At 40.2% G+C, this 26,545-nt stretch overlaps 1 protein-coding gene across 6 annotated transcripts in view; it reads left to right on the top strand.

Moving 5' to 3' along the window:
* Nucleotides 1-26,545, top strand: part of LRP6 (LDL receptor related protein 6) — a 133,744-nt gene that overhangs the window by 80,144 nt on the left and 27,055 nt on the right. For all 6 annotated transcript variants that reach the window (XM_085568169.1, XM_085568168.1, XM_085568167.1 and 3 more), the window contains 6 exons: nt 11,849-12,065; nt 13,162-13,451; nt 14,572-14,798; nt 18,365-18,549; nt 20,230-20,556; nt 23,868-24,070. In XM_085568169.1, the coding sequence (XP_085424295.1) occupies nt 11,849-12,065; nt 13,162-13,451; nt 14,572-14,798; nt 18,365-18,549; nt 20,230-20,556; nt 23,868-24,070 (1,449 nt within the window). The remainder of the gene's footprint in view (nt 1-11,848; nt 12,066-13,161; nt 13,452-14,571; nt 14,799-18,364; nt 18,550-20,229; nt 20,557-23,867; nt 24,071-26,545) is intronic.

The following is a 26,545-nucleotide window of genomic DNA, read 5'->3' as shown; positions in this document are numbered from 1 at the left end:
TAGATTCCTATCTTAATCTACGATAGTTAAAATACTACTAACATTTCAAGTTTGCTCACACTGCCTGCTCTCCAGTGGCAACCAGGAATCTTGAGGTTTGCTGCACTTTCCATGCCCTCACCATCCATTATTTTATATCTGTGTAATAGAAGATGCTTTGGCCTTCAGTAAATGTTTTAAACTTATATTTGAAGAAAGGACGCTGGTGTAGGTGCAACAAAGAAAGGTATTTGTGACAGATTCCAAAGATGAAATTTGGAATTGGACATGAAGGCATCAGAATAAAATGCCTGGTCCCTGCTTTGCTTCATGTGTTTGTGTATAGGTGAAAAGGGGGATAAAAGCAGAAGTGCATTTGTGTATTTGCCTTTATTGCCTTTAAGTAGTTTTTTCATACATGATTTTGCATACTTTGTGCTTTTCTCATTTTTCTCACCTTTGCATGTGGGATTCCTCAGAACCGTTATTTGATTGCAGGGGTACCAAACTGAATGTCATTCTTGTAAGCCATGTTTCTGGTTTGTTTATGCTACATAGGAGTTTTTATTATTTATTTTTTACCCACTGATTCATGCTATGCTGTTCTGGAGAACCCAGACGATAATAAAGCATCAGCAGGGGTTAATGGAGACTGGTAGGGGGTACAGCAGGGAGCTTTTATTCCCATTTTATCTGGCAGCCTGCAGCAGGCAGAAGCAGGCTCAACAGCTTCGTCATTTATCTCGGTCAGGTTTCACTGCTGATAAACTTCTGTTGAAATGGATGGCTGCTATTGTGCTTACCAGTGGGGAAGATTTCTCATTGACTTGCTACAGGTTTAAAGCATTTTCCTGCCATGCTATGAGGTTAAAAATGCATGATCTGCTCTGTTGAACTGGTCTTGTGTTTTCCTGCTCTAGTGAATATTTGTGTTCTTGGCACATACACTACCTGTTTTAAGGCATAGGTTGGATTTTTAAATGGTCAGCAAAGCTGGTATTGATGAAGCAATTATAAATGGCTGCACGCATGTGTGGCTGTGTGTGTGTTAAGGGGAAGTCATGATGATATGGCTGATTTCTCGTAGTTTTTCAATCTCTGCTTCATTTTTCTTTATTTATCCTCTCCTATTCTATTCTCCATTCTCAGAGCCAGAGATGACACCCACTAACACCTACTAGCAATGAGTGTAAAGAAAGGATGTACCTCCTGCTCAGATCCAACCATTATCTGGTGATTTTTGAGTGCAGCTCCAACTTGAAGTGTTTGTGCATTCCCAGATCTATTAGCCATGTCTGGCATTACTGTCTCTAATCCTCATGATTAATATGGAAAGTATTACATCCTGCTGTTATTCAGTTTAAGTACACACCAGAGTTCAGAACTCTGCCTTGCTGGACAACAGAAAAGCAGATGCTGCTGAGACTTTGTAGAGCACAGAAATCTTGAACAGAGAGGGTATTTTTGTCTTTGACCTAAGAGCTAATAGCCTGGCATCTAGAGAATGCTCTAATTCATATTCTAATCCTGAAATTGCAGGGCTATATTTTCCTCTGATGACAACTCACTCAATTTTACTGCCACCCTAATAAGGAAATTTTGTCTTCTAAGTATATATCAATTATTTTCTGACTGAGAATTTTTGTCTCATACATACTGTCTTTGTACTGTGAAAGCCTGGTTACTGATCCTACCCCATCCAGCCCACTTGAAGCATAGGTTTGAAAATTCAGAAGCAGAATTCATTATATTCCTAGCTCTTGAACACAGCTGCTTTTGTGTACTTGCATTAAACTCTTGGAGGTATGAGAAGTAAGGTAGTTGAAACAAATACCTGAAGTTGCTTTGCTGTTTACTTTTGCTTTGGATAGTTGTGGAACTTGGGAATTTCATTCAACAAAAAACAAGTATGTACTGTAGTGGGTAGATACAGATCCCTGTACTCCATCCCAGTTTCAGAAATTTAAAGCTTACTTTGTTGGGGTATTTCCAACTATTTCTTAACACCTGCTAAGCCTGTATTAAGAAAAAAGTATAGATTTTGGAAATTAGTAGTAGAGTAAGGATTTATTTAAATAAAAAAGAAACCAGTATTAGTTTATACTTGGTGTCATTTTCATTTGAGAGGTTTCTTTTGAACTTCTGAATGAACTTAAGGAAGAATTAAATTTTGTGATGCTGACCAAGATAGTTAAACTTTATTAAAAAGCAAACAAATTACAGCCATAGATGACATATTAGTAAGGTCTCCTGGCTATCACAGAGCTGGATACAAGGATTTGAATGGTCGTGGACTCCAATGCTGAGTTGGGACCTCATGACACTGAAAGCTTGTTACTATTTATAAAAAAAAATTCCTTTTTTTTACTTTGACTTTCGAACATGGGGCTACAGAATTGTCACTTAGAGATGTACCTTTTCACAGAATCATAATGTTGGAAGGGACCTCTAGAGATATCTAGTCAACCCCAGGTGTTGTAATGCAAAAATAAAATAGAAGAAACATTTTAAACATCCATGCTAGTTTAAAATTTGGAACATTAAAAGATAATTTTTTATTACTTTTGATAAATTGAGATTACCTAAACAAAATCCAGATATGAAAAGTATTATTATTGAGACCTTACATTACAAGCCACTTGTGCTGAGGAGTTCTCCAAGAAGTCCCGAGGGATCTGCTATCCACAGACTGTCATGCTTTGTGGGACAGGGAGAGGTTCCTACCAAAGAGACTACTGAAGGAAGCTTCTGGGGAGATGGAGCCAGAGCTCCTGCTGAAGAGCAACTTGACTCTCTGATCTGAATACCAAAGATGGTACTTTTCTAAGTGAAATTACTGCCATAAAAATTACGTGGAGAAGATTTTAGCATTCAGTTTTCAAATGGTTCTTCTGTCATAGATCTGCAATTCATCCTGAAATCTGTTGTGGGTTTCATCTCATGAGATGTAGATACATTTCCTTTATGTTGCCTTTATAAAAATGTTGGAAATCAGCACTTCCACACTGCAAATGTTTTGAATATATTAGATGAGTCCTACTCTAAAAGCACTGGTTTTTTTCTGTTACCTCTAAGGAGAGCCTGGAATCACCATGTCAGAGGCACGTACCCATACTCCAGACACATTTGAGCAGAAAGTTGTGCTGACTAGCTCATACTGGGAATTCAGAGACATTTCTTACAACCTTTGATAAAAAATGAGCAGTCCTGCTTTGCTGCTGATAGCTCTGAAAGCCTCATGGTCCCCATGGCTGATTGGAATATAACTGTTGGATCTACTTTCATGTCATACATGCTTCCCAGATTTTCATATTGGAGTTAGGAAATTATATTTTGGTTTATGCAGGTGTCTCAACTAGAAAGCAATAAGCCCCTGCTAGCAGTCAGTATCAGTTACCTAAGAGAAAACACTGAAATCCCTCAAACTGACACAGCCAGAGTCATCAGCTCAGCTGAGTCTGACATACTTCAAATATTTCATGACAAGCCAGAGAGTAATGTGAAGAGATTCTGAGCTATTGTCTGTGTTTCTGATTCAGATGAGTACTGTTTGTCAATTGACTCTTATCCCTTAATCTCCAAAATTCTGACTTTGTTTCTTTCCCCTTTTCACAAGCTGAGTTGCACTGCTGTACAAAACCTTGTACTGATCTTGGACCTGGGCTTCTTTGGAAGTATTCACCTGACCTCCAATTGCTCTCATGAATGATTTAGCTTTCTTCACACAGGCTTCTTACTTTGCTGTGAGATTTTGTAGTCTTAATCTGAACATCTTTTCTGGTACTATGCATCATCTTGTAGTGTGGCAAAGAGTCTGTGGAAAAAGGTGGAAAACCAAGCCCTTGGACATGCAAGACCCTTGGAATCGAAGTGATTTAGTGAACAGGAGCAATTGAATCAACATGAAAGCTTACTGCCACCAAAATTGAAATGTATCTCATAACTGGCTGGAGTCTCTCACTGCACTATTCCCTTAACCACCTGGACTTGGTAAAACAGTAGAAAACTTTCCATATTTTTTCCCCTCTATAAAAAACCTATTATAGTCACTTATTAAAGAGTCTGGAAAACATCAGGTTAGGTAGAAAACAGATGAAAAATAAGTTTCTGGTGCAAGGCACTGAAAGAAAGAACCTTGAGAAAGAAGAGCACAGAGGCTTTTGCCCACATGCAAGAGCACCAGAAGTTGCTGTGCTGAACTTAATCTTGTAAAACTGTTCGCTCAAACCCACTGTGAGGTTTCAGGTTGGTCTTGGCTAGTCTGGTTTACATTTTGCAAAGTGTTGTGTGTAGCTGCTCACTGGTCTTAGTTGCTAAATAGTAAGTTGCAAAATGTGGTCATTAGTTTCCTGTGTTGCCCCCACAGCCAATGCTCAGGTAACAGAACACTCCCTGATTGCTTCCACCCTTTGGATTACATTCCAAAATTAATCTCCGTAGTAAAGTGTTTTACTACTGAGTCTTTTTCAGAGGAGCTCCTTTCTTCCACCTCATGAAAATCTCTCATCTTATTATCATTTTGGCTCATTTTTTTGTCTTAGCCTGTTCTTTACAAATGCAGGAGTTTGTTTGTGCTGCATGTGATTACCTAGGAGATGTCATCTGTGATTTTCACAATGGTTCTAAAATCTCCTTGCCTACTTGTAACTTTACCTGACTTTAACCATTTCATTAAAAACTCAACCACTTGTTTCTAAAATTTAATTCCATCATGGAGAAAACATTTCTGCTGTTGGCATTGGTCAGTGAGCTAAGAAAGTTGTCCTGTTGTGAAAGAAATTACCTTACAGCAGTGTGTGTAGCTTGATAGAAAGGGTGTTTATGAAGTTAATCTCTGTACTGTTTGTACATATATATCTTCATGGCAGTCCTATTAGGAATATTATCCATGCTCAGAAAAAATATATTTTGAATTCTTTGGAAAAATTGTTAGAGCTTTAAAGTAAACTGAGGGTGCTGAGGAACTGTTAAATTAGGAACTGTTAATGGCTATTATAAAACAATTAACAGTAAGAAATCATGGACTTGGCTGGAGGCATTGGTTTCTTAGGCAAATCCAAAGGGTTTCAGGGATCCCTTCTGCTGATTCCTCAGCTGATTCTTCACCACAATGAAGAGAGGACTTTCCATTTCATTCCTTAATATTTTAGAATTGAGGAGAAATGCTGTTAATAGTGAGTAAATGACACTGACAGAATAATTTCTTCAAACTGAGTTGAAAGCTTGAGTTGCTCGCTTGAAGAGAGTATAGTTGATCAAGACTTTTTTAAGAGGGAAAACTAATAACACTGGAAATTTAGACAAGATATCTCTTTGTTTCTCTCTTAGAGCAGCTGTTTTGCAGTAAATGCATTTAATTAGATGTGTTAATTATATGATATTGCTGCAACCATAACAGTAAAATCATTCCAGTCTGTTTTATGTTGCTTATAGAAGTTCAAAATATGTTGTTCTTAAACACAGTCTGAAAAAATGCAAATATAATGATTAGAAGGCATTCCAGCTATCTTTTAGAGTTATTTTTAAGAGAGGTGCTGCCCAAGTTTCTTTTCTTTAACCAAATAAATCTAATTAATCTTACTTTCCTTGTAAAGTAAGATTCATGTGCATTTAGGTAGACGATGAACCCCGATTAGCATTGCCATGAACTGTGTTGTTACTTGCTGCATCAGACAGCATATGTCGCTATTTACCTCTGCATAATCAGTGCTGAAGTAACTAAGCCTTGAGTGTGAGTATTCCTAAATTATTTCATTATAATTCAGTTATAATGCCTTGCTCACCATGGTATATTGGAATGTATTGAATTCAGTATTTCAGGGTGTTCTACAGTAATGCTTTCTTGCGAGCATCTTAAGTAGATCAGTGTTAATGATCAAACTCATGAGAAGTTCCCCTTTTTACCTCATTGTTCTAAGTTGTATCTATTCCTGTGGTGCATTAGCATGACCCATGTTGAAATTGTGAAGGTGGTAATGCTTTCTGATTATTTTCGTCTGGCTTTAAACTATTGGGAGAAACCCAAGTTGTCACTGGAATGAGTTAAGAATTTAAGGTCTGCTCAGGAAGAGTTTAGCTTTTTTTTTTTTTGTTTTGGGTGACACACACTTCCATCATAGAAGCCTGTGTGCCAAATGTCAGGGGTTTATGCATACTGTAAGGTAAACCATACCTATATATACAGAATATATTTTAACATGTTCCAAGGAAACCACAAGCTAGTGTGCTCTGCCTTTGTGGGATACATGACATGCAAAGCATTGCCACGGGGTCAGAAGGCTTTCTAATTCTTTATCCTTCCAGAAGAAAGATAAATGCTACAATTGCATCCTTCCTGTGACTCAGTGGGGGAAGAGGGGAAGATGCTTTCCAGCTGTGATGCCTGATACAGATTTTGTAGAGCTGGGGCAGTGATGGCAGTAGTACTTGAGCAGAGCAATTGAGGTCCTGCATATTAAGTGAAGTCTTCCGGCCTCTGAGGATGAATAAGCTGGTATTAGTAAAGATGCTGAAGTTCAGGAATCAATAATGGCTAAGGTATCTGTCGTTTGTCCAAAAACAGGCTATTGATTTTAAAAATCAGGGCTTAGATTCAAGTATCTGAAATTAGAGGAACTTATGGATTTTACTGGAAGAGTTGTTTGTTTTAGGGGGGGTTGGATTTTTGTTTTACTGATGTGTGTCTGTGAAAGAAATAATGTTTTGGCAATATGCTGTAGTGTAGCTGGGGACTTACAGTCCATCACAGAGGCCTATTCCATGCTCACAAGTAATATACTTTTTGAACATAGTGTTACCAGGTGTTGTTTATAAATTTTCATTGATTGTTTACTTCCTCTGCTCCTATCAGCCAGAGAAAGAGCTTAGCATGCATGATACTTAACATGTTCCCTATAATTTACAAGTATATCCAAAAGAGGACCTGGGAAGCTACAGGCCCATTAGTCTTATTCCAGTCCCTGGAAAGAGTTCTAGAAACCTGCAAGCCAAAGGAAGCAGGTTGTTGGGACAAGCCAATGCAGGTTTACTGAGGGCAAATTATGCCAGTATGCAGCTGTACAATGAAGGCAAATGGGATCCTGGGCTGCATCCATAGGGACATCGATCATCCCACGTAGCTGTGTCTAGCTCTAGTCCCCAAGTTCAACAGAGATGCAGGGAGAGTGGAGAGCACCTAAAGGAATTATGAGAGCCCACCCTGTGAGAAAAGACAGAATGGGTTTGGTCTCTTTTCCATGGGGAAAAGAAGGCTCACATTTTTCCAGTACTCAGGAAGGAGGAGGGAGGCTGTCCCAGTACCTGGATTGGTACCACACTGGAGAGGACAGGGGCATATGATATAAGGTGCCTTGAGGGGGGTTTCATTTTAATACAAGAAAGAAATACTTTACTAAGGCATGTTGTCAAGTCCCTCCCCTTACTAGTAGTTTTCAAGACGTAATTGGACAGGATGCTGGATGATCTTATCTAGGCCTCTTTCCCTGAAAAAAATGGACCAGATGATCTTTCAGGGGTTCTTCCAACCTGGGTTTGTCTATGATTCTGTCGTTCTATATTGAACATTCAACTGTGCTTAGGAGTTAAGATGAAAGATAATGATCTGTACTCTGCCACCTTCATCTCAGTCTTGACACCTTGTAGGACTGGGCTCTTGATTGATCTCAGCATAGCCCAATAGGGACAGATGTTTTCTGTGATGGGCATGTCCTCAGTGCTGTGCACATAGACCAGTGCACATCTGCTCAGTCTCTGCTGCCCCCTGGCCTTGGTGCACTGGACCTGAGGGGACTGCTAGTTTGCAGTTCTGCCAGGGTCCCAGCACAAGCTCTACGCACAGCTGAACATGGCTTTCATAAATGAGATAGATTTAATGATGAAACTCTAGACCTAAAGCAGTCAAGTGACAAGTTTAAACTACCATACATTCAAATCCCAGATTATCAAAAAAGTAGATTCACTGCATTAGCCTATTTATCCCAGTGATTACTGGTACTTAGAAGTGAATTGAATGCAAGATCTCTAATAACAAGAAAGATGCTTGAATATGTAATTGTGTATTCCAGTCTTTAAACTTTAAATTAGAAGTAGTGCTTCAAAGTTATTTTATTGTTCCTGTACTACACTAAGTACAGAATTTTAAAATGTGACCACATTTTCAGTAGTAAATCACTTACTTTGAATAAGCTGTATGTTCATGAGGCTGTAGGTTTACATTCATTATTATTTTAAGATAAACAAAGCCCTTATTCTCCAAGCAGGATATCTGGCATTATGTCTGAATTTTTGCACTTTTAATTTCCTTTTTCTCATGGAACTACTTGCTCTTTCAGTAAAGGTGGTGTTTGAGGTTGCACCACATCTGTTTCCTGTTGTAGCCTATATTCTCAGTGTGATTTGCAGTATTCAGAATGGCCTCAGAATGTGAAACTCACACCACATTGTGGTTAAAAGCAGCATAAACCTCTGGAGACACTGCCTTGTAGCAGCTGAAGGTGGGTTTATGTGTGTGGGATTCTGTGGGGCTTCGCTGTGAGGAGCTGATCCATGTGGAGCTGGGGAAGGGGAAAGAGTCCAGAAAGAATTATAGCCAGGGACTTGGTTGTTGTCTAAGTTTGAGTATGTAAAAAGATGATGCTGAAATCCCTCGAAAGTAGTTGTTAAGTGATTGTTGCTTTTTGCTTTATTCTTCTTGTATGTATCACCTCTACATCCCTTGCCACTTCCCTTCTGCCTTACACCAGACTCTATGATTCTGTAGCCAATGGATGTAATTCTATTGAAATCACCTAATGTGCAGCCAAAGTCAATGGTGCCATGGAAATATAAATATATATATAAATATATATATATATGTGTGTGTGTGTGGTGGTAGCTGACTGCTACCGTGTGTGTGTGTGTGTATTTTGTGTGTGTATATATATGTGGTGGTAGTGGGCAAATGTTTATATTAGGCAACATAGTACAGATGTGCTCAGGTAAAATTGCAGTGGGAGCAGAGTGACAGGTATATGTAAATACATTCAGAAAGGGGCATGTTTTGTCTAGGAGGTGTAAAGCTATGTTTCAAAATAGCCTTTATTTGTCAAACCAAAAATTAATTAAAAGCAGTGTCATGGTTTGACACTGGCACAATGCCAGCACTCTCCGTTCTCTTTGCCTGACTCTTTTCAGTATAGGGGGAAGCTTATTTGAACAGCTCTTAAAGTTTGCCGAAAAAAATTCATCTGCACCACACACCTTCCAACTAATATTTTTTGCCAGTAGTTAAATTCCCTTAAATAGATAATTTTCTTTCTTTTATAAATACAAGGCAAAAAATGTAATTTAAAAAAAACGATACTTGGTGATTGTGGTGCTTTATTGCTTATTACTGTGTGGTTTTAGTTGGTTCACTTTTCCACATTCTTCCATTCTGCGTATCTTGGTCTGCTCAGCAATCACTAATTGTCATGTATTAATTAGTTGCAAATGGCTTATCTCTGTAGTTTAAGGGGGAGGGGGGAAACAAGTCACCACATTCAAGTTATCTGTTTTTGAGATACACATGCATTAGTGCATTTGTAGAAGCATGCTCTGGACTCAAAAGTTTTGGTAAGCTAGTTCCATTAAGTAATTATGACCTTTTTTCAAAAGTAAATACAGAGCTTATTCCTACAATCCAGCAAATATGCAGTGTCCCTTTAGGGAAATGTGCACAAAAAGATTCAGTTCCTATTTTAATATACTAAGAGTAAGTGCCAAAATGTTGGGAAGTTTGACAAGGTATAGTTTTAAGGAGAAATTGAATAATTGTGAAGGTTATAGATTTTTTCCCACATTTAAAGGGAATTTATAAATATTTTATTACACTGTATCCTGGGAAAGGTGTGTGTTTCAGTTCCATTTCTCTATTCCTTTCTTCTCATATGTGCCTGGGTAAGAGTTGCTCCAAATTAGCATTTCTTGTGATCTGGGAAGATATTCTGGCCACCAGCTATCATCACTCTAGTCTGACATACTAAACCAGTTGATCCTGAAGGTTGTCATTGCATAAGTCTTTGAGTTTGAGCCATGAGAAGGACGGGAAGCCATATAGATTTGTTTGCGGTTATTCCATAAGTGAGAGAGATTTGAAAACAGTGGTTTAATAAACCACCCCTTTTCCAGTCACTTACTTAGAACATGCTTGGATGGTGGGAAGGATGTTTCAGGTATTAGTATGCTACCTTGGATTTTATGAATCACATTACTTCTGAAAGTTTTTATATTAAGGTTTGTTGGAAGTTTTTTCCTGGTTTTGGAAGAGTGGTATATCTACTATAAATTTAAGCTATGGCCTTGAAACAAGTAGAAATATTTCAGAGGGATTTTTTCTGAAAAATTGCAGCACTGAAATGAACAGGGTCTATGCCTTTATTAGTGTTCAGCTCTTTATTAAAAAGTCAGCTTGGCAGGGGGGTGGTGTAGCTTCTTCCGGTAGCCAAAGGGTGAGAAGTCATGCAGAGTCTGTCCCTGGAGTCTCCGTGGCACACTGGTAGCCGGAGGTGCAGAGGTGTCCAGTCTGTATCTGAAGTCCCAGCAGACCATCCTCTCTCCTTTCCTCCTGGCACACTGGTAGCCAAAGGGTGGGGGGATGTGCAAAGCCTGCTGCCGAGATCCAGCAGCAGCTATCCCTCTCCTTCCCTCCTGGTAACACCAGGTAGAGTGTCTGATTCCTTGTGCCTGCTTCCCACAGCCCAGTCCAGTCTGGTCCTCTGCAGGTTATGGTGACAGGTCAAACACAGACTAGGGATGGGGCTCCCTTTTCCCCAACCAGCACACCCATCCAGCCCCCTCCACTGTGCCCCTCTTTTTCATTTTGGGGTGTTTTTCATCCCCAAAACCCCCTCCCATGATTCCACTGGATTATTTTGCATCCCAGTCCTAGTTTGGGTGGGGGTGTAGGTGATTCCCAGGAGCAATTGGCTAATTAACATTTCAATGTCCGTACTTAGTTCAAGCCAAGTATCCCAGTCAGGCTGTTTTGTTCATAACAGCACGGAACCATTTTTAAGCTTGCCTTAAAACATGGGACTCTATTCCTGTCAGTATGGTAATTTTTATAATAATATTTGACATTCATAAGGCACTTGATCACTTGAACATGCATACATATGTGTAATTAATCCTTTCAGTGCATCACTAAGGAAGTTAGGTATTACTCCTTTTTAACAGTAGAGAAAAATGACACAGTAAATTTAAGTGTCTTGGTCAAAGGCATGTAATTATTTACAGACTACAGCTGTTCCTTGTAGTAAAAAAAAATTGCTGTACTTAATTTTGAAGAATGTAAAACTGATTCCTTATTCAGACAGGGGAATATAAATATACTCTGTAGATCTTCTTCGCTGTTTGCCTCCCAGTATTTGTGTGGGGTCTCCTCTTAATGCTCTCTGTAATATGGACTAAGCTCACTTGGGAGGGGCTGTGGACTAGAAGATTCTGAGCCAGAACTCTCTGGCCATTACAAATTTGTCTTCATTTGTGTAAAACACAGTGCTTCCTCTTTAAAACTAAACCAAAATTCATGTCAGAAATGAGAGAGTCATAACAGGAGTAACTACTATTCCATAATAATAGTTCATAAAGCAAAGGTAACAAGTGTTGTGTCATAATTCCACATTACGATCTGGTTATGAGACTAACCTTCTAAATTAATCTTTTAGACTAAGTACCTGTTAATAAAGAGCCTCTTCTTTTTTATTAGGGCACTGTGTAACATTGATAGCATTATAATGCATAGGAGATTATTTTTTAATTTGAAGTCTGAGCATGGAGCAGCTAGTTTGTTAATCTGCCAAATAGTGGCAGGTTTGTTCTATACATCTGAAAAGTTTGTCTATATTCATAGGTCATGAATGCTGATGGAACTGGTAGGAGAGTCCTGGTGGAGGACAAGCTGCCTCATATATTTGGATTCACTCTGTTGGGAGACTACATTTACTGGACAGACTGGCAAAGGCGCAGCATTGAGCGTGTGCACAAGTGCACGGCAGAGAGAGAGATCATCATCGATCAGCTACCTGATCTGATGGGCCTGAAAGCCACCAACGTACACCAGATCATTGGTGAGTGGTCTGCTAATCAGCCAAGGGAGAATGTGATAGAAAATGTCAGCAGTGCTGTACTGCAGAGTTTTAGAAATGGGCAGAATTCAGTCCTATGGTATGATGACTGCAGGCTGCAGCTTGATAGGGTGGGTTAGGTCTTCTCTGAGGAGCTTCCAAGTTCTGTAGCTTGGAAGAATATCAAGCTGAACATGTGCTCCTAGTATGCAAAAGCTAAGAATGAGCCAGTTTTAGTCCATTCAGTAGTTTTTACATTAATATTAGAAAATTATCCTTAAAAATACCTAGAAGTACTTCCTGACCTGTAGCGTTTGTGGTGTAAAAAGCAGCATCTAGCTTTAAATTGCCTATCCTAAGCTATCCAAACAATGGTAGCAGTATAATTGTAGCATCACAGAACTCATCACAATACTTGAGTATCCTGCTATGTGGATACTTGCAGCTTGCAGCTTCTCACTGTCATGTCTGGATTCTACTGCAGGAAACAAGTGAAATATAGTTGATATGTATCTTTGTGTGGCTGATGCCCCAAGGGGTGCATGTTTTGAATGCAGCCCTTTTTTCAACTGTTTGGCCAATTGAACTTCTTAGTGCCAAGCCTCTCTTAGTTCAATTTCCAGCATGTGCAGGTACATAAGTGAGTACTGAAAAGAGCTGCTTCGCGTGCATCCTGGAGAGACCATTGAATGGATGTGAAAATACTTCTGCAAGTTTTTTACCTGCAGGAATGCAAGGGGGTATGTAGCTGGACCAGTGTACTGTAAAAGGCAGCAGAACATACACTTACCATGCATTCAGTGCTTGTGCTGTGAATTTGGATCATCAGTAGCTGGTGAAGCACAAATCCCTTTCCCTAGTGCTGGGTTTGTTTCTTGGCGTAAGGAAAACAATCACTGGCTTTCCAGCCAAGGAGAGTAAGGTCTGCCTAAAGTATTACAGAAAATGAATGAAAAATAATTTGATCAGAGAATACAAGGAGAAAAACTGCATGTTAGCTTGGAGGACTTATAGTGTGGCTGATGCACGTGAGTACTAGCTTCACCTTTCACCTGCAGTCAGTTTGCAATGGTTGCTTTTCCTCTCGTTGTCTGCTTAGGTACAAACCCCTGTGCAGAAGACAACGGTGGCTGCAGCCACCTATGTCTGTACCGACCGCAAGGCCTTCGCTGTGCCTGCCCCATTGGCCTGGAGCTCATCAGCGACATGAAGACCTGCATCGTGCCAGAAGCTTTCCTGCTCTTTTCCAGGAGAGCAGACATCAGGCGCATCTCCCTAGAAACCAACAATAACAACGTTGCTATTCCGCTCACTGGGGTCAAGGAAGCTTCTGCTCTGGATTTTGATGTGACAGACAATCGCATTTACTGGACTGACATTTCACTGAAGGTAGAGATTTAGTCCATGTTGGCTATTAAGCTACTACATGCTCCTTGAGATCTTTAAGAGCAGGTTGATTAATGGGGTTTACAAAATTCAAGGGATATGTAAAAGAGTTTCGTTTTTAATTAGATTTTCTGCAACTGACTTGAGACATATGCCAACAATAACTTATGGACTTTTGCAACTGGAGAATCACAGTAGTTGAAAACAGAGTTTAAATGAGTCTGCAAGTGGTGACTTGGCTGAGCTCCCTAAGCATGATATTCTTTTGAGCTGTGTAAGTGATACACATGAAGACTGATCTGTAAACTGCCCTGCTGTGTGCTGTCACAAACTGGCATAATTAGCAGATTGTGTTCAAACTGGGAGGTAAACCAAAATCAGGGATTTTTTTAACTTCTGATTAGTTGTGAGTATAAGAAATGTGTGCAGATAGGAATATTGAGGACATGGAAAGGTGGCCCATGTTTGCCAAAATAATTCTGTACTATTCTAGCATTTTCAGGCTTATCAGGGAATGCCTGAACTCTAATATATTATTAAAATGGTATTCTAGCTGCATCTGCTACCACAGGCTGATCCTGATGGCAGAGTTTAAAAAAGACTTTTGAATAAAAATCCAAGAAGAGATTGTGCTTAGTGAAATTAAATTTAGCCATCAGTACTGAAGCTACTGAGCTCATCGGTTGTTCAGTTGTTTTCTAGTTCCTGTTCTATCCTGCACTTTTTTTTTCATTTGGCTGCTTTAAATAGTGTTCCATGCTGTAACATTGATGCTTTTGTATAGTCCTGGGAGACCTAAAATATTTCCCCCTCAAAGCTGGCACTGAGTTATTAAGGTCACTTGGTCATGTAGATGCTTCATTCAACCAGACTAGTTATCCCATTTATTTCCCCAGTGAAATGCTATTGTAGTTGACACAGAATACATTCACAGAGTGGAATAAATCATTACTTCTGAATAGCAGCATTGTTTGCTGTACAAATAAGTAGCATATTGTAAGATACTCTTTCCTATGAGATGTCTAAAATATGAAAGTGTTTAAAATTCAACAAAGAAAACAAGCAGCCCAGTGACAGGCTGGTAAGTTTTCTAATTTGCCTGTGTATCTTTGTATTCATGCAGACCATCAGCAGAGCATTTATGAATGGCAGTGCGCTAGAACATGTTGTGGAGTTCGGCTTGGATTATCCTGAGGGCATGGCTGTGGACTGGCTGGGGAAGAACTTGTACTGGGCTGACACTGGCACAAACCGGATCGAGGTGTCCAAGCTGGACGGCCAGCACCGCCAGGTGCTTGTGTGGAAAGACCTCGACAGTCCCCGGGCACTGGCACTCGACCCTGCTGAGGGGTAACTTGCTGATTTAATTCTGTGTTTATAAACAGTGAAAAACAACATTGTAATGCTTCCTCTAGAGCATGGTAGTTAAGCACTGCCTGTAAACCCTGAGAGAACTGAGCTGCGGAATATACAACCTGGCAGTTTAGAGAAATTAAGACACTCTTAATGTCCTGAATGATCATTAAAAATAAAAAAAAAATACCCCAGAGAGCAGCTCATTAGAAAGGGATTTATATTTAGTTTTATGATTGTTATAAATGAGAATTTATTCAGCCAGATTAAAAATAAAAGTAATTTTATTAGCGGTCAAATTCTATCTAGCCAGCCACGGAAAAAGACAGTGCTGAGCCCGGGGTCAGCCCTCTGTGTGCAAAAAGGAGTCAGCCTCAGGAGAGGTTTTCCCCTATGCCCACACACCTCCATCCTGGCCCAAGCGGTTTTTATAGGGAAAATTCCGCCTGAGGCCAAGATTTCAGCAATCAGTCTTTTCTTCTATTCAGAGTCTGTGGGAACTCAAAATGTCTCTCAGACATTTTTAGAGGTTCCAGGCCTTGGTCAGAAGCATTTTAGACCCTGGCAGGCAGCTGGAAACAGCTGTGATTTTGAGTTTGAGCCGTGGAATGAGTTACCAACTTTGGAGGTGGAACAAGCAGTCACAAAAGGTTAGATAGTATAGTAAAAGTAGTTACAAAACAGAGGGGAAATTTTTTTTAGTATTGTACAAGGGGGTTTTAACACTTGTACAGGGAGGTTTTTACTTTGTACATGGGGGTCAGAAGTTCTAAGATGGAGGAAAGCGGGCTGATCCTGTTCTTCCTCCTTCTTCTTCCTTGCCTCTATGTTCTTGGTGATGTTGGCACTCACAGATTGCTTTAGAGTAGAAAAGCACTTGGTAATATAGGTAGTAGGTATTGGGGGAAAACTATAAACATGTAATACGTAATATATCATATAAAAGATAGCAGCAGCCCTGAGTGTGGGGAGAGAAGAAGAAGACAGCAGACAGAGAGGATGTCAGGGTGTGTGTGTGCCTCTGCCCAGGCCGCTGACCAAGCAGCCACAGCCCGAGAAGACAATCTTTTAGATAACTAACAATAAACTGCCTTGAGACCGAACAGCAAGAGCCTGCGGAGTTTTTCTTTGGAATCAAAAGTTGGAGGAGAAATTTCACCACCACATGGGACCCCAGAGCAAGGCTGGGGTTCTCACAAGAGTCCATAGGTTAATAAGAATTTCTTTTTTGGTGATGAGGAGGAGTAATTCAGTGTCCGGAGTAGGTGAATCCCTGATGAGATTTTACGGGAAGGCTGCATTCACATGTGTTTGTCTGAGGATTTCCATGATATCCATCTTGGGCTGTTTATATGATGATCAGCACCCGATGATCAACACCTGGAGTCCCGATGGTCAGCACCTGGAGTCCAGACATGGCCCATCTCCTGGCCGAGCCACATCCTTTTACTTGTAAATCACTTTCCAATATACATCCAGTCTCGTCTGCAGCGGGGGGAACTAATACAAACGGGCATAATCGAACAAGTATCCAATATTACATATTTCATACAAGGAATGGCACGAATTATATTTACTACACATAACATAATTAACGACAGAATCAAAGTAGTTTTAGGGTTATGGAATTCATTATTTAGAAAAGGACTATAGCTTTGAAAGGAATATATTTATCATTTTAGAATTTAGGATTCTTTTTATCACAAGTTAGGGTCCAATAAAGGTATTAAATTTTTTAATTTGAGGATGGGAGAGCAAAGTTTATATCTGAGCATAAGGAAGGTATTTATTTATTCAGATAAGGAAACCTTTTAGTTTGTACAGAAAAGGGAAGAAGGACAGAGAAGGAGGGGAAACAATTATATACACCTATGCCCCAAATGAAAGATTTTCTGAGAAGATACTTCTCAGTTGAAGTGTAATAGCAAAAGTAGGGCAATAAACAGGGAGAGGGAGGAAGGAATGGGGCAAATCAAGCTAACTATTCAGCTTCTGAAATAGCTCTTCTACCCTGAAACACTCACTTGACAATAACTAATTACTGCAAAAACTTTTTGAGGTTATACCAATATTGCATTTTTTTTCCAAATGAATGAGCTAAATTTACAAGGCTTATGACATTATCACAGTTCCCAGTCACACTGTGAGAGCTACAGCAATGCAGAGAACTTGAAACACATTCCTTCTGCTTTATTTCAACAAGGTGGTGGCAATGGTCACCTCCACTGGGATCCTAGATTGGATTCAGCCCTGATGTGCCAGGGGTTGCCTGGATGAGAATTCAACATCAGATTCTTAGATCCAGTTACTCATTTGTAACAAAAGGCTGCTATGGATGATTCTGGTTTTACACTGGAAGTAGGTTTTTCCCAAGGATTATCATCATTCAGTGCTTTGTCTCTTCACTACAGATCAGAAAAAAAATTACTTGGGTCAGAATGCCTGTTTTTCCTTACAGCAATAGTATAGCTGTATACTTATATATATATGCATACTTGTATCAATATGCATACTGTATAGTTATACTTTAAATGGAAGTTTTCAAGGCATTGCTGCCATAGGGGGCAATTCTAACATTTGACACTGTGCTGTGTCCAACTTGTAAAATGTATACACAAAGTACTTGCAAAAATTTTAAGAGAAATTTGCAAGTATTCTTGATGTCTGATGAATTTCTACCTGCTGATCATCAGTTTCTGAAGTAACCTTTCCTATTGTGCAGTTGGCTGCAACTGAAAGACTTTTTGGGGGGGTTGTTACTAGAGTTATTAAAGCCCCAAAAGGTGTAAATATTGGATAGCTGCCTCTCACTTTTATTTTGGAATGGTATCAGCTTCATATTTTGGAAGTGACTAACTAGCCATCAAATATATAATATACAAATATACATCCTACTCTATTGTGCAGTGCCTAAAGAAAATGTAAGCATGTGCAAGTCTGTCATTCTTCCAAATGAGGCATAAGCTGGCATGTGAGTGTGTAATAATTGTATTTTTGCTCCAGTGGAAATGCCATACAGTTTTGTGTGTCTTGGCTGAGATGTAGGACACTCGTGTACATGACTGGTTGACTTAGTTGTGTGAACATGAGTAGTAGCACCTATTAACAAAAGTACCCTGCAGATCTACCTTTTTGTGTTCCTTCATTTGTGAGACAACTGACTAGAAACAGAAGATTAAGTGCTCTAGAAACACACCCTGCTAAATAATCAGGTGTAAATGAAGCTGCCTGACTGCCAGTTTCTGCTTTTTAAATGACATACATGGATTAGTACTATCAAAGTGCTGTCACACAGAACTTGCTGGTGAAAATCCAGGTCCAAGTGGGAAAAAATAATGTTGGAAGCATTTTGAGGAAACTTGACTCTTCACTACAAGAGTCTTGCCTCTACTTTGGGGGAAAAAAAAAAACAACCTAATTTAGCACAATGAGTCTTCATAAATGCTTGAATTTACAGCTCTTCTTTTTCTCTTATGCTTTCTAAGGATTATTGTTTTGATTTTCCTCTTGAGTTCTCTTGGATTGAATGCAATAATTTTTCTTTCTTCTGAATCTTTAATCAGGTTCATGTACTGGACTGAGTGGGGTGGCAAGCCAAAGATTGACAGAGCTGCTATGGATGGCAGTGAGAGGACCACATTGGTGCCAAATGTGGGACGTGCTAACGGCCTGACCATTGACTACACCAAGAGGCGCCTGTATTGGACGGACCTGGACACCAACCTGATAGAGTCCTCCAACATGTTAGGTGAGCCCCAGAGACCTAGGCAGCATCCTGAGGTAATGCTGCTTTTTGCAGCTCCCTCTTGGCAAATTGTGGCTTAAATAATGCAAAGATGCACATCATAAGACAAAAATAAAATTTCCCAACCTCATATGCCTTTAATGTTTGGTTCTGTAATTCATGTTCATGTAAAACTGTGGTTAGCATGGCCTCAATTTTCTTGTGATTTGGTTGCTCAGAAAGTTAAAATTATGCAAGGTATACATATTTCCAGTTATATGTAGGAAAAATATGTCATCCTGTAGTATTTTGGAGAGTCTTGCTTTGCTATTCTCAAGAGCACTAGAAAATACATAGCAAAGGTAGAAAGTCAACAAGAAGATAACATCTTACTCAAAATGTAATTTAATACAATTTGATTTTATATCTTTGTTAGTATCCTCAGGCATTTTCTTGCCCTGTATTCTGCATGTTAATGACATTTTCCTGGCTAGTGTTTATCAGCAGGAGAGTCCTTTTGTGCTGGGGTCTGTGATGATTTTATAAATTGGTTATTGCAGCTAAATGGAGGTGGAATATTTTATTCTTTCACTGTTCCAGAGTACTGTGTGGAAGACCTAGACCCTCTCAGATTTCCACCTTGTTTTAACTTCTCAGCACTCACAGGAGTGAGCTGCCTTGTTGTATACTAAATTGTTCAGATTAGCATTAACAATAGCCAATATTTAAGCATTAATAATTAGCCAGTATTTAATGCTAAAGGAATTAGTCTGCTTTAAACAGTATGCTTGCAGTAGTGCAACAAAGCTAGAAAAGTATCAAAACAGGAAAATGCAATATGGGAATTATGCGTGATAGAAAAGCTTTTCTTCAGCTTCTAATATATTTTGGTATGCAGGTGGAGGCCTGCTCCATGTTTCCCTCTGAAATGTGGGACTGGAAACAGCATTAGAGCTTCTTTTTCTCTGTGCCTGTGGCTGGTGACAGCACAGATGCCTGTGGGGCTGTGTATCCTTGACTTCTGTGTGCAAAGAGGCAATGACTTCGTGCTTCATAATCTGTTCATTTTATGTGACTACACAGCAGGAGGTACCATGGTAATGAAGTGGTTGATAAAACAGAGTTGAAATAATTTCCCCCTGCCACATCCTGTTTCTTAATATCTCTTAACATTTCCATGGTATACAAAATTAGCTGTTTCCTGTCCTGACTTTTTGTCTGCTCTAGAATGTTGTGATATTCCAGAGACAAGTTATTTTAGCCTTGTACATTTAATTTTTCTCATAATGCAATGTAGTATTTCATTAAACTCAACAATTTTCTTTTTATAAGCAGCGGGTAAAGTGCAGTGCCAAGAGATGCTCAACTGGAAATACAGTGAGGATCCTGCATTAGATTGAGAGGCATTCTACCAGTTTTGGAAAGGAAGGAAAGGACAGAATCTTTCTGAGAACCCTGATAATTTTTTTCTTCAGTAAACTACTTTTTTTTCTGTGAATGGCAAGCAGGATTAGCACGTTTCTGTGACAGACTCTGAGATTCCTTTTGACTACTGTACATTACTTTGTAATTTACTGTTGTAATGATGAAAGAGTAACTGTAAAGTAATTGCGTGGTAACCTTTCTAGGCAGGGGACATGTCCAACAGTACATTGCTTGTGCCCATGTCACTCAGCTTTTTCTCTCTCTTCTTTTTGGACCCAGGCCTTGACCGTGAGATCATAGCTGATGATTTGCCTCACCCCTTTGGCCTGACCCAGTACCAGGATTACATTTATTGGACAGACTGGAGCCGGCGCAGCATCGAACGAGCCAACAAGACCAGTGGCCAGAACCGAACCATCATCCAGGGCCACCTGGATTACGTTATGGACATCCTGGTCTTCCACTCCTCCCGGCAGGCAGGCTGGAACGAGTGTGCCTCCAGCAATGGGCACTGCTCTCACCTGTGCCTGGCAGTCCCCGTGGGAGGGTTTGTCTGTGGCTGCCCAGCTCACTATTCCTTGAACTCTGACAACAGGACCTGCAGTGGTAAGCCATAAGGAATGAACAGGAAATACAGAAGCAGATGTGTTTAGTAACCCATGCCAGCATTGTACTTGGAGGAAAGAAGAGTTTTGCAGTTTTCCAGTAGTAATATCTTACTGAATTTTAAGACAACATAGGATATTGAAAGCAAAAAAAAAAAAATGGCTGTTAGTGAACTTTTCCAGTGGCTTAGCTACATATGTGTAAACACGAAAGCTAAACATGTAAACGTGTATTGGTTCTGTCTCTCTGTCAGACCCTCTTCAAGTGCTTACTTGCTTGTTTATTTATCTGCTTATGTATTCCTAGTCTTTCCTGGCATAAAGGATATGTGATATTTTAGTCTGGATTCTAGATTTCGTGCAGCTTTTATGGGGTCAGGATTTCATTCTGTAGTAGCTGTGTTAGCTGGCTGATGAGAAGCTGAGGTGGGCCACTCTCAGACCTCTACAAGTGTTTTTCCTCAGTGAGAATGGGTTGGGCTCCATGGCTTCCCCAGCAGTCTTGTTCCTGATCTCAGTGCAGCCAAGCCCCATTTTTCTTTATTGTTGTGCAGAATAGAAACTGCAAGGCCCCTCAGGCTGTGTGTAATTAGTTTCTAACCAAATAATTTATCCATCTCTCAATAACTGGCTGCAGTGAAACTCTTATAATTTTGGCAGCAACTTTGGATGGCTGATTTCCACTCATGTCATTCACATTAGTCAGTGGGGGAAGAGATTCGTGGTACAGAGAGACAGATGGTATCTCACCCACATTATGCGTGAGCAGAGACATCCAACTTTGTCTTAAAGCCGAAAGCTGGGCAGATTGTTGCAGAAATGCCACCTCATGGCATTTTTTGAAAACCATACTTTTCAAAAAACTGTGCTTTTCTACTCCCCTTGTGTTCTGTACTTCAACCCTCATTTTTTTATTACAATGGCCCCTTGCATGACAGCTGGATTCTTGCACCCTGGTACTTTCATGTGTTCGTGAAGTAAGAGGCATAGCTGGCATCTCTCTGCTAGTGACTGTGATTTTCTAGGTGGAGGAATTTGGCTTCCAGTGGAGAAAAAGTAGCAGAATGATCAAAGGTCATGTTTTTCTTGTGAAAATGCTCCTTGAAGCAGAGCAAGGAGCAAAATATAGGAAATACATTGCGAGCAAACAGAACCATTTCCCCATGGTACAGTTGAGGGCTCTTTGTGTGGTATCAGGAGTTTTCCTCTGCTATATTCAAACCTGGGAAATTTCCAGCTTCTCATTTGTAGCTAATTGGAGATTTAGGCCTCTCTGCGTATAATTTAATTCCTTTTTCTGGACACTATAATTGGAGCATGATTTGTTTTAACTTTCTTTTGCCTGTATTACTTGCTTATGTACTTCCTGAACATTATTAGTCCAGGCCCCGTCTAGGAGGTCTTCCCTTCAGGAATACCCTGCTCATGCATGCATAGGTTCTTTTAATTATACTCTGGGGAGATCTCTTCATACCTACCACATGTCATGAAGTTGGAAGGCAGGGTTACACAGGAGACATACTCGATGCACTCCATTTGCCTGCTTCCAAAACTACAGTTAAAATATGTGACTGTTGGGAGGGAAAATGATGAAAACTGGAAAGGGATTTCTGAAATTGGTACTGCTTCAGAAATGTGGAGTCTCAAGGGAAAAAATTCTGCTGTTGCTTTTTATAATGAGCCATAAATTCAAAGCTGTAAGCCAGGCAGTCTTAGAAAGTAAGAGGGTATCTTTGGGGAAGAGTAGAAATAATTTTAGGTGTTTACATGTTTACCTGCATTGTTTTACCTTAAGTTTTTTCCTTTTCCATTTCTATTGTAATTTCTTGGTAAGAATTCTGATGTTTCTGAATCCATTATTTTGCTGTACATATTTATATAAATTTGTCTTTTTCTTTTTTTTTTTTTTTTTGCTTTCTTACACAGTTTAGTGCTAAGTAGAAGGCTTAAATTATTCAGAAAGTGCTTGGAGGGAAAATACAGATTTTTCAGAAAGCAAAAATACCTTGCAACCTTGCAATTAGGCCTGATTGTTATAGGATGTTCAGAGAGAGTGTGTTGGTTTACAAGGAAATTCCTCCCTACCTTTTTTTTGTTGCTGTTTGTTTGGTTTTTTTTGTTTGTTTTTTTTTTTTTTCCCCAGCACTCAGAATACCTGTTCAAAGTGTATATTAAAATGACAAAGCAAAGCGATGATGTTCTCTAGGAGACTTTTGCTTCCTCCCCTTTCCCAGGTGCTGCCTTACCTGTTTTACAGGCTGATAAATGAATGCAGTGGCCCACTGCTAATCTCTCTACAGACTTGGGCTGTAGAGAATTGATTGTACAAACTTCAGGGAGTCTTTAAGCTGCATTTCTGGCAATTTGCTCTTATACCATCTTGCACAGCAGTACCTTCAGGTAGAGCATTATTGAAAAGAACCCTCTGAAAAAGGAAAATGCTTTCACTTCTCTGATTTCTGACCCAGTTATGTAATTTTTCTCAGTGATGTGTTAAATGCTTTGTGCACTTACTGTAAACTACAGCTGATAAACTACAGCTGTGTGGGGTGTTGAAATCTTTGACAGTATTTCTAATTACAAAGAACAAACATTTTTCTGGGAAATTTTTGCAGGGCAGAATATCAAATTTCTTTTTCTCACTATAGGTTGTCATTCCCAGATAACCACCTAGAAAAGATACATAGCTTTGAGAAGAGCAAATGCGTTTTTCACCAAAAACACAGCCTCACACACAGTTAAGAAACTTTCCTGTAAATTAGTTGTTTCATTCCAATAGGGGCAGAAAAAAGATTTGTAGGAACAGGACTGAACCACTGTCAATCTCTTTTCCCTGAAACATCTAAATAAGGAACCAGTGCTGGCTTTTTCTCACCTTCCTCTGCAAGCAGAAGTGCACCTAGCAAAGGGTTCAACTTCAATATAGTGGAACTGCATTTCCCTGAAACCCCTTTAGAAAGAAAATGGACGGTTCTTCGAGAGGCATAATTGACCATTCTTCTTTGAGATGCTTTTGGCAGAGGTCTTTGCATTCACTAGTCCTGCCACTTAAAAAATCTGATCTTTGCCTATCATATTCACATGCAGACATTTATCGTAAAAAAAGTTAATTTGAAAGGCTTTTCGTACTCATCGGAGGTTGGGATTGTTATGTTTTGATTCTTTGTTTGGTTTTGGCAAAGGAAGAGGGAAAAGGGGAATGAAATAAATGTCTGGTTATGGATTGTAGTTGTCATTCTTAAACATAAAAATGCCCAGTTTTATTGCCATGTGTAACCCTTTCAACCCCTTTTCTTTTTTTAACCCATCCAGCTCCTACCACCTTTCTGTTGTTCAGTCAGAAGAACGCGATTAATCGCATGGTGGTAGATGAGCAACAGAGCCCAGATATCATACTCCCCATCCACAGCCTCCGCAATGTCCGAGCCATTGATTACGATCCCCTGGATAAGCAGCTCTACTGGATTGACTCTCGGCAGAACATCATCCGGAAGGCACAGGAAGATGGCAGCCAGGTATCCTGAGGGGGTGGAATTGCTGAATGTTTGGCATGCCTGTGGCAAACAATGACTGGTTGTATGGGGATAATTTAGATGCACAGACTTTGCCATAGGTTACTGTCCCTTGGTAAAATGACTGTAATCTGGAGTTTTCTGCAGTCCTCAGTCAGTAAATCTGGCGTGTGCAGCAATAAATAAAATAGGGAAAACCAAGGCCAGCTTGAGCATACTGTTGTTCCCAGCATAATTATTTGCTCAACACTGTCTTTTGTCTGGAAGCTGTTTGAAGCCTATATTTGAGATATGAAACATGGAAGGGAAGGTTCTTGGGAGAAATCGGGGGTGTGATGAAGGTATGTAAGCAGAGTGCAGGGGTAGATCCTCTGAAACGAGGAGGCTGGAACTGTGTGAGCACACTGCTGTGTCTGGATCAGATAGGAAGAGAGTTATTGTAAATCACTGGGACATAGAGTGACTAGATTGAACTTGTAAAATATGTAGCAGTCTTGGGAAAATGTATTTGACTGGAGAATACAGAGAAAGTAGAGTAGGGTAGAAGGCAAAAGTTAATAGACGCTTTGGTGGTGCAACCTTGACTAGAGGTCAGACACCCACCCAAACCACCCTGTCAGTTCCCTCCTCAACTGGACAGGAGAGACAAGATACAGCAAAAGGCTCATGAGTTGGGATGAGGGATTACAGTCTGTTCATCACACTTTGTTCTGCCACTGTTTTCTCCTCATGGAGTCTTTTCCCTGCTCCACTGTGGGGTCACACCCACCAGAGAGTCTTCCATTAACTTCTGCCTCCAAAATGAGTCCTTTTTATGGGCTATGTTTGCTTCATGAACTGTTCCAGTGTGAGTTGTCCCCACAGGGTGCAGTCCCTCAGGAACAGGCCCTGGGTCCCTCACAGGGACATACTTCTTACCAGGAAACCTGCTCCAGTGTGGGCTGTTCTCTCCGTGGGGTTTCCCATAGAGTCACAGCCTCCTTTGGGCATCCCCCTGCTCCAGCAAGGGCTCTTTCAGGGACTGCAGTGGATCTGTGCACCCCTCATGCCCTCCATTGGCTGCAGGGGCACAGGGGGAATCCTGGAGCAGCTCTTGCCCCTCCTTCCTCACTGCCATTGGTGTCTGCAGGGCTGTTCCTCTCACAGTCTTATTCCATTCTTCTCTGACTGCGATTGCTTCCTCCCAATAACTTTTCTTCCTCTTAAATATGTTATCCCAGAGGTGTTGCCAACATCCCTGATTGGCCCAGCCTTGGCCGGTGATGGGACCATCCTGGATTCGGTGGCATTGGCTCTGCTGGGTATGGGGGAAGTTTCCAGCACCTTCTCAGAGAACCCATCCCTCTAGTACTTCCCCAACCAAAACTTGGCCATACAAACCCAATATGCAGGTTTAGTGAGGTTAACTGTGACCAGTGACTGCTTATTTGATTTTGCATTTTAAAATAGAGCTTTTCTTCCTGATTTTTTGAATGTGGGATGCGTGAGAGACTAAGATGAGCAATACAACACAAGAGAGGTGCTCTATTCAGTTGAAATTTAAGAGTGTGGTTTCTGGTGGTGAGTGTGGTAGTAGTTGTATCCTGCTGTATGCCCTTCAGCCTTAACTCTTAACTTAGCAATGCTTTTAATTTTGGAATATCTAAATAATACTCAAAACCACCATGTTTTTGCCAGCTCCAGCAGAATAAACAAATGGAAGACTTGCAGGCACAGCATTTCATAGAGGTGACAAACCAAATAAAGTTAGGCAAATTTTCTGGTGAAGTTTAATTTGGGATAAGAGGGTAGAGGTTGCTCACTTCATAACCGTGGCTTCCAAAATGTTTATGTAGGCCATGTTTACTGATTTATTAATCCTCTTCAAAAAGAAGAAAAAGGCATGCCAACTCCAGAAGTCTAGACCAGTAGAAGACAAGACCTTGAACTAGTAAGTGTTAGCTGGAAATGCTCTGAAGTCAGTGTTGTACACTAGCTGATGTCCTTTCCATCTCTGCCAGAGCTGCCTTCCATTTATTAACCACCCTCATGTCCTCCACTTGAGATGGCAGCAGTAGTGGAGAAGAATGAGGCCAGCATTTCAAGTGCTTTCTGGCCTCACTTTGCCTTCATTTTTCTCTGCTCAACTGCAGCTTTGGGAATTAGTGGTGGTACATTTCTCTTGTAGAGTGTTAAACATGCTGGGTTTGGGTCTATCCAAACTGAACTCTTGAGTCGTCAAAAAAGTAGAGGAAATATAGGAGCTGACTCTGGTCCTTGAACACGGACACAATTTGGACTTATTGGTCAAACTTACAAAGTTTTACAAGCTGCAGTCAGCTTGTGTGATTGTGATTACAGCAACCCATCAGGACTAAGTGTCTCTTTCTTATCAAAGGTGTTGTGTGGCAACAGAACTTGGGTCTCTCCTTACTTTATGCTAATATTTTAGCTGTCTCCTTTTTCTGAGCAATACTTAGACATGGTGCATCCTTAGCA

Source organism: Lonchura striata, chromosome 1A, assembly GCF_050655825.1.
Source record: "Lonchura striata isolate lonStrDom1 chromosome 1A, ASM5065582v1, whole genome shotgun sequence".
Classification (NCBI taxonomy): Eukaryota; Metazoa; Chordata; class Aves; order Passeriformes; family Estrildidae; genus Lonchura; species Lonchura striata.
The sequence above is the reverse complement of the archived record's forward strand: the minus strand, read 5'-3'. Positions and strand labels throughout refer to the sequence as shown.